General features: G+C 34.5%; 1 protein-coding gene across 1 annotated transcript; it reads right to left on the reverse strand.

The window, feature by feature from the left end:
- Positions 1–5,877: 5,877 nt before the first annotated feature.
- LOC130966855 (uncharacterized) lies at positions 5,878–7,804 on the reverse strand. Its single transcript, XM_057891678.1, has 5 exons — positions 7,568–7,804; positions 7,072–7,513; positions 6,794–7,030; positions 6,481–6,698; positions 5,878–6,378 (listed from the first exon to the last, which is right to left on the reverse strand). Exons 1-5 carry the CDS (start codon positions 7,802–7,804, stop codon positions 5,878–5,880), a joined length of 1,635 nt encoding a protein of 544 aa, XP_057747661.1.
- Positions 7,805–8,373: the final 569 nt, after the last annotated feature.

Here is an 8,373-nt window from a genome sequence, read left to right on the forward strand (position 1 = left end):
TTAAACTGCCAAATACTGAGCACCTAAATATAAATACAAAAATATAGAATTATATTTAATAAATAAAATATAAATATAAATATTATGTAAAAAGAAGCAAATTAAATATTTTAATATTTATTTTATTTTATATTTAATTTATTATTAAATAAAATACAAAATATTTATTTTTATATTTTTATTCTTTATGTTTTATTTTTAATATCATGTCTTATTTTACTGAGATTCTCTAAATGCATCACAATCTTAGTGCTTGGATTTTGCTATTATGTTAACTAAACAAATGATTTATATCTTCCATTTTTGTCTGTCTACGTGTCGTTTATGATGCACGTGTCCGATCTAGTCGTGTTTAGATATGACAAGATCCTTCTCTTGTTCGACTAATTTGCTTTTTGATGTTATTAGTGATTACCCTTTCTTTTTCCAATTAAAACTAATGGAAATTTCTTTTTATTTTACTTGTATACACTTACACATTGAGGAAACAAGATTTTACTTGTCTAAAAAAAGAGATGATTTGATTGTGTTTTAAGAGATGATTCTGAATATTGGATTAGAGAATATTGTGAAAAGATCTTTAAGTGTTTTAGTCGAAATTCTGCGCGATTTGACAAGAATTATGCTGGCTTGGGGAATGAAATTCAGAAAAATTAAGTGTGAATTAGATTGTACAAAAGCAACACGCATGGTTAAAAATTAAAAAAGTATCATTAGATTATGCATGAAGAGATATAATCACGAGAATTTTTGACAAGATTTGATGGTGTGATTTATTCTGATACAAAGAAAGACAAATAATGTAGCTGACTTTCTTGTAAAGCGTGTCCAAATAGATTTGAACTATGACAAGTAACTCATTCCAAATGATAATCATTCTCGAATTTTTTGCATTAATGTTATCAATTAGGAAGAGTTAATGTTCCTTCTTTTCGTTTTTTTTTTAAATCCAAGATATATTCAACAAATTATGGGAAAAATGATACTTAAAAAATTATTAGTCAATTTAAAAAAAACAAATATTGAAATTGATTCTAAAAAAATAATAATAAATTAAATTAGTATTTTAAGTTATTTTTAATTAAAAATAAATAACTTTTTGTGAGTAGGATCAGCTAAAATTAAGTGAAGTATTTTAAGATACAAATGTAAAATTTGGATTGCGAAAATGTTCAACTCGCAAGTAATATAAAATTAAATTTTAAAAAAATTTAAAATTTCAGATAAAATTAATATGTAATCTAAATTATACTCAACTTTATCTATTATCAGTTCAAATCACAATAATTGTTAATTCACAGTCACATTACTATTTTTTTTAATGGAAAAGGTTTGGAAATTAAAATAATTCGGCTATAATTAATAAAAAAATTTTAAAATTAACTTCATTTATATAACTTTTTTAATATTTGAATTTTTTTTTTATCTCATTTACATATCAATCAAATGATCACATGTTATATGACCCCACTTATTAATCATAATAATATATTCTTAACTATTAGACTGTAACAGTATTATGTACTAATGTTACTTTTTATAATTTGATTCTCATATATACTATTATAATAATATACTTTAATTGACGCTAATTTTAATTTATTTCCTTTTGTAACCACTAATATATTAATTCTTTTGTAGTCACTATTATATTGATTCACACCTACTCAATATTAGCACACTTTTTAATTTTCATATGAAACTCTGAAATGTGTTAAACCGAGTTATGGGAAGTGGGGTGCTGAACATAGATATGGTGTCAGCCCTTAATAGAAATCGGACCGTGCGATACACATTGTACAACACGGAGGTCCGATATGTTGCAACGAACTCGGAGGGTCCGAGTTGATGCATGGTGGACACGCGGCGCTCAACCCTTGCTCTCCAGACGGTGCCCCACATACCGAGTTACTAGATGCAACAAAAATCCCACCATCCGAGTTTAATTCATTCAGTCTTCACTTTCAACCCCAAAACTCCATTGCCATCTTCATTTCTCTGCTGTTGGTGCATGGTGGAGAGTATAGAAAAATGTCAAAAAGAAATAAAATTAAAGATGTTGATCGTCCTGAACTTCACATTATGCACTATCTCAGTTTACCAGATTATGTAAGTTTGATTAAAATTTTTTTAATTTTTATAATTATAGTTATTATTGTTAAAAATTTAGTTGTTAATGTTATTGTTAATATCTGAGCTTAGGAATATACATAAAATGAGTAGGATTCATTTTATTTTATTTTTTTAATTTTTTCACTATTTTTGTATAAAAATTGTTTTTGTTAGTGGGTTAAATATTATTATTGTTAGTGTGTTAACGATGATGGTGCTATATTCTTGTTCTTGCAGTTTAAAAAAAGAAATGCAATTTTTTTTAATTTGTTTAATATTTTTTTATAATTTTTAGAATTTCGGAAGGAGAAGTGAAATATTAAAATAGTTAGAAAATAAATTATACAATTAAAACCGAATTGTTATTAATTTTTGGATACAATTTGTTTTTTGAAATATTTTATAAATTTATAATTATTTGTAATTGTTACGATATTATTAAATGTTATTGTGACTAAAATGAACAGTTGGACATAGTAATAAATAAGAACCGAATGGTTATTAGTATTAATTTAGAAAAGTGTGTTACTTTATTATAGTTAATTGTAATTATCATTGTTAGAAAAGTTAATTATTATTGTTATTAGAAAATGAATTTATGAAGATATTGAGGATAATTATTAATATTTTTAAAAATTTTGGAGTATATGTTTAAATTTATTTAAGTAACAGGTAATAGGTAATTATTAAAATAAATAATAATAATGTTATTATTTAGAGAAATTATTGATATATCGTAAATAAAAAAATAAACAGTATCTCTAATTTACTAATTTTATTGAGATTTGATTTGGAAACTATGTATATGTATGTATTATCTATGTATTTGTATCTATTAGTTAATGTTATTAATAATTCATTTTGGAAGTAGTAATTATTTGTTTTAGTCAAATTAAGTCAAATAATTTATAACAGATGTTTGGTTTCAAGTAATATTTGTTGTTGAGTTAGTTGTGAAGATTTTGTTAATAAGTCTGTAGTTTAAAAATTATTGTTTTGTAGTTGTAAATTAGCAATAGTTTGTTAGTTGACTAATAACTTGTTTTTTTTTTTTGTAGAAATTAAGAATGTTGACCTGTGACCATCCAATTCCGCCGGATCGGTACAACGATCGGGTGGAGGACCATTTACGAGTCACTGGATTCTATCATGCATCTCAAATTGGTGTCGTACAAAATCAGAAAGCACTCGTGAATGCTCTAATAGAACGGTGGCACCCAAATACACATACGTTTCACCTTCCAATTGGTGAGTGTGCCGTAACTCTTGAAGACGTGGCTCTAATTCTTGGTCTCCCGACGGATGGTCTTCCAGTTACTGGGATGACAATGAGTAGTTTCTCAGCGTTGGAGGCAGAATGTTTGCTTCAATTTGGCATGGCACCGCGTAAGTCGGAGTGTAGAGGATGCTGCATAAAACTGACTTGGCTTCGGGAACTAAAAGAAAACATTCAGTTGACTGATGAATTAAGTATACAGAGGTATGTGAAGTGCCATATTATGTTGCTCATCGGGACGATCTTGTTTGGGGATAAATCTGGGGCAGGTGTGCACTGGAAGTTTCTTTCCTTGCTTCGTGATTTTGCCAGTATTGGACATTATAGTTGGGGTTCGGCATGCCTAGCACACCTCTACAGGGGGTTGTGTAGGGCATCTCGTTATAACTGTAAGGAAATAGATGGTCCAATAACACTTCTGCTCGGTTGGGCTTGGATCCGACTGCCATATCTATCGCCGCTCCCCAGAGAACCCCACAGTTTTCCACTAGCCAACAGGTAATATTACGTTACAATCTACCCGTAGCTTTATATTTAAAATTCAGTTTAGCTAATTGAATATATGATATTAGGTGGCGTAACTGGGAGCGTGGTGACCGAAGATATAGATATTTGAATCTAGCTCACTTTAGGAAGGCCTTTGATGAACTGCAGGAAGGCCAGGTGTGTTTTAATTAAAGATTTATGAGTTTCGGGCATTTTTATGAGGCATTTTTGTTGAATTTGATATTCTGTGTTGTAATAATGAGTTTCCTTTATTTTTTCCAGTTTGTGTGGGTTGCATATGCTGTGGATCGTGTGGATCCAAACATAATTCCGCCTGAGATCTATATGCAGTCGGTTGTGTGGTCCGCTACTGTTCCGTTGGTGTCATTTGAATGTATCGAGTGGCATGCTACTGATAGGTATAGGCGACAGTTCGGTTTAGTTCAGGGAGTACTTCAGCAAGAGCAGAATCTGGACAAGGCGCATGGAGAAGTCCTAACTGGTCCTAAGAATCTTAACTGGGCCACAACACCGAGTCATTCAAATTGGGTTATGCATTGGACAAACAGGTATCACTACGTTCTTTCTGAGCTTCCCATGCCTTCACAACATCCATTGGAAACTTATATGTACTGGTACCGGTCAAAATATAGAGACCACTTGAACTTGTCGAATCTTGTGGGCCAAGAAAGTGATGAGGATAATCAGGATATGGATGAGGGTAATCAGGATGTGGATGAAAGTGGTGAGGGTATGGATGAGGATAGTCAGGATGCGGATAATGACAATGAGGAACTGGAGCCACAGTCGGTGCCACCTCCTACTTCGAATCCACTTCCACAAGAACAACCTCAGTTCTCAAGCCAGTATGTACCTCAGACACAGTTCTCCTCGTCATTTCCAATGGCTCAACCATATTGGGGTATGTCACAGTTTGAACCTGGAGAAGGAGGTTCTTTTAGCCAGTTGCTTGAGTTCATGGCTGGAGATGCAGGACCACCACAATATGGCAACCAGCCTGAGTTCTTGGCAGGTAGGTATTCATTGGATGCCAGGCTCCCATGCCATACCTCATCGGTCGCTTCCAGAGGGTTCGTCTCTGTTGACTCTAGTAGAAGTGTTGGTGGACGCGGAGTTCTTAATAGTCAAAATCCTAACTGGGTTGACATGGGACCACTACAAGAAGATGCTAACCCACTCGAGCAAGAGACTAATGCGTATCTAGTAGATGACCCGGATGACGAGGACGATGATGATGAGGACAAAATAGAGGAGTTCGATGAGGATGAGAAATCCTGCAATGATGGTATTATGCTTCGTATTTTGCTTTACATGTTTGATTTGCTATTCATTTTGTGTTCATAAGTGGTATCCATGTTGGTTTGACTACCTAATGTCATCATATTTAATTGTTGTTGTTATTTTGTATACAGGCCGGTCATAAACTCCAGATGACAAAGGCAAAGGTTACAATCTGAGGATTGATCCACCACGTCGTAGCGCTAATCACTACACGCCATCTGTGTTCAAAAATGGCGCAAAAAAATGCAAGAACTTAGTGAATGATGTAAAGTGAGCAATGAAAAAGTAGTTGTGGTGTAATACTCTTTTTTATGCTTTAGAAAATGTGCACAATGTTTACAAGGGCATTGCATGTGTTGGTCATTATGTATGCATGACTTGTACTATTTAGGGTTTAGGGTTATTATGTATTAATAATGATCTGGACTATGGTTTGTATAGAGTATTTATGTATTAATAATTTGGACTATGGACTATGTTTTAGTAGATGGTTTGTTTAGAGAATTTATGTATTTATGAACTTATTGCAGGGATTAAATATGTGGACTATGTATTAATTCATGTCATACTATAAAATGCTACAGATGGAGAGTAATGCTACAGAACAGGTTACATATATCATACTTGCTTAACTCAAATGGACAACTAATGAGAAACCATATATTGCCACATATATAATGTCATCTCAGAATAAGAATCTACTAATGATCTCTGTTGGCATTTGCACCACCCTGCTGACGGCATCTGCCACGGCTGTGTCCCTCAGCTCCACATATCGTACATCGCCTAGGCCGATGTAACATTCGCGTGTCCATCTCATTCAAGAAGCGCGTCATTTTTGGCCGACCTTTCCCGACGCGTCTCAGGAACGGATTTGGGATGAACCGAGGTCCGTTGTAAGCAGGCCATGTAGTGGGGTTACCTAGTGGCCTAAACCTTGCTCGGTACACCCGCCGAACTTGGTCCATCTTATACACATCATGAACATACACTTGCCAATCCAGTCGCTGGTTGGCACAACATGCAAACACATGTCGACAGGGGATCCGGGCCACCTGAAACTCACCACAGTCACATCGAAGGCCACGTAGGTCCACTGCAAACTCCAGTCCACTCGGCATCTCACGCACCTCAAAGACCTCATTCTGCCGGTCAAAGCAACTAACCTGAATGTTTCCTGATGCAAGTTGGTTTGCATGCAACTACGAGGTCACGACATCAGAAAACACATGGCCAGCATTAATCCGGGCTTCCGTCTCCGCTCTTTTTCGGGTAAACAACTCGTTCAGCCTGTAGAATGTTGCCTTCACAAGGGCAGTCACGGGGAGATTGCGTGCGCCCTTCAAGACTGAATTGATGCATTCCACTAGATTTGTCGTCATATGACCCCATCGATATCCACCATCAAATGTCAACGCGTACTGTTCCCGGGGGATTCGGTTTAACCAGTCAGTGTAGGCCTCCCCCCATTCTCGTAAACGTTGGTAACGCACCTCGTACTCCCGCACCGTCCTCGAATATCCTGCGGGATATAAAGAAATATTTAAAACAATAGAGGTAAAGACACGAATTGAATGGAAATCTGATACTAAATTAGTTAACTATTCTGAGTGTTACCTATGTTGACGACCAGTTTCTGTAAGTACGGCGCTTTGAATTTTCTCATAAAATTCGACTCTATATGCCTGATGCAAAACATATGAAAGGCTCTCGGAGGTGACCATGCCCCGTTACTCCTTTCCACAGCTGCATTTATGGATTCGTGACGGTCGGATATCAGTCCCACACCATCCCGAGTGACAACATGCTGACGAAGGTTACTCAGAAAAAGTGCCACGCATCTGAAGTCTCTCCCTCCACAATTGCAAACGCAATTGGTACGATATTGTTGTTACCATCCTGTGACACCGCCACTAGTAGACAATCCTTGTACTTTCCGTACAAGTGAGTCCCATCCACCTGGACAACTGGCTTACAATGTCTGAAAGCTCTAATGCAGGGGTAATAACTCCAAAAGACATGATGCAATACCCGAATATCAGTCACCAAGTCATCGCCTTGGTATGCAGGTATAGTCTCAAAATGAACAACAGCTGACGGCTCCTTGTGACACATGGCTTCAAACCATATAGGCAACGCTTCGTACGATGCCTCCCAACCTCCAAATATTTTTTCAACTGCCTTTTGCTTAGCCAACCATGCTTTTCGATAACTAACGGTGTAGTTGAACTTCGATTGCGCCTCTGCTATAACTGATTTTACCTTTAAGGCGGGGTCAGCCTCAACCAACGGCTTAATTGCTTCTGCAATCGTGGTCGAATCCAGCTTTGAATGATCCTAGAAAATTGTGGCTCTGGTACATGTGTGACTGCCATTATACCTCCTTATAACCAAACAGTACTTCTGGCTGATCATGCTATCCCGGATAAGCCAATCACACCCTGACCCATACTGTGTACACTTCGCATAAAATGTCAACGGCTCAGACTCATACACCCGGTAATCTACGCTTCTTCGTATAGTATACTCTTTTATCGCTTTAATAACAACTTCCCTGGAACTGAATTCCATACCAACGGCAAATTCACCATCTGCAAGAAAAGAAATTTCTGCCACAAGGACAGCCATGCAACCAAATTAAAAAACACAAATATTTAAACATTCGAATATAAAGGTAACACAAATTTTTACTGTATCAATTATAATAAAACCCTACAAACTATTTATATTTAAATAATTTACTAACAAATACTTATTTGTATTCAACTAATCTACTAACAGATAGTAATTTTAATTTAACTAATTTACTAGTTATATTTACTTAATTTGCTAATAAATTCCTATTTATATTGACTTAATTTTAATTTAACTGTATTTAACCAATTTAACAGATTTTAATTTAACTCACTTATTTATATTGACTTAATAACTTCCAACGTAACCAATCTTAACTAAACTAATTTACTAGTTATATTCACTTAATCTACCAATAAATTCTTATTTAAATTGACTTTATTTTAATTTAACTAAATTTAACCAATTTAACAAATTTTAATTTAAGTAACTTACTTATATTGACTTAATAACTTCCAACTTAACAAATTATAATTAAACTAATATACTACTTATATTTACTTAATCTACCAATAAATTCCTATTTATATTGACTTAATTTTAATTTACCTAAATTTAACCAA

The sequence above is a fragment of the Arachis stenosperma genome, chromosome 3 (genome assembly GCF_014773155.1).
Source record: "Arachis stenosperma cultivar V10309 chromosome 3, arast.V10309.gnm1.PFL2, whole genome shotgun sequence".
NCBI classification, from domain to species: domain Eukaryota; kingdom Viridiplantae; phylum Streptophyta; class Magnoliopsida; order Fabales; family Fabaceae; genus Arachis; species Arachis stenosperma.

Bases quoted from the DNA above. Each gene is read 5' to 3' on its own strand.
- LOC130966855 (XM_057891678.1), bottom strand. From the start codon at position 7,804: ATGGCTGTCCTTGTGGCAGAAATTTCTTTTCTTGCAGATGGTGAATTT. The intron at 7,514-7,567 runs GTTATAAGGAGG...ACAATTTTCTAG, and splicing joins TCAGCCAGAAGTACTGTTTG to GATCATTCAAAGCTGGATTC. The intron at 7,031-7,071 runs GTAACAACAATA...GCAATTGTGGAG, and splicing joins AGTGGCGGTGTCACAGGATG to GGAGAGACTTCAGATGCGTG.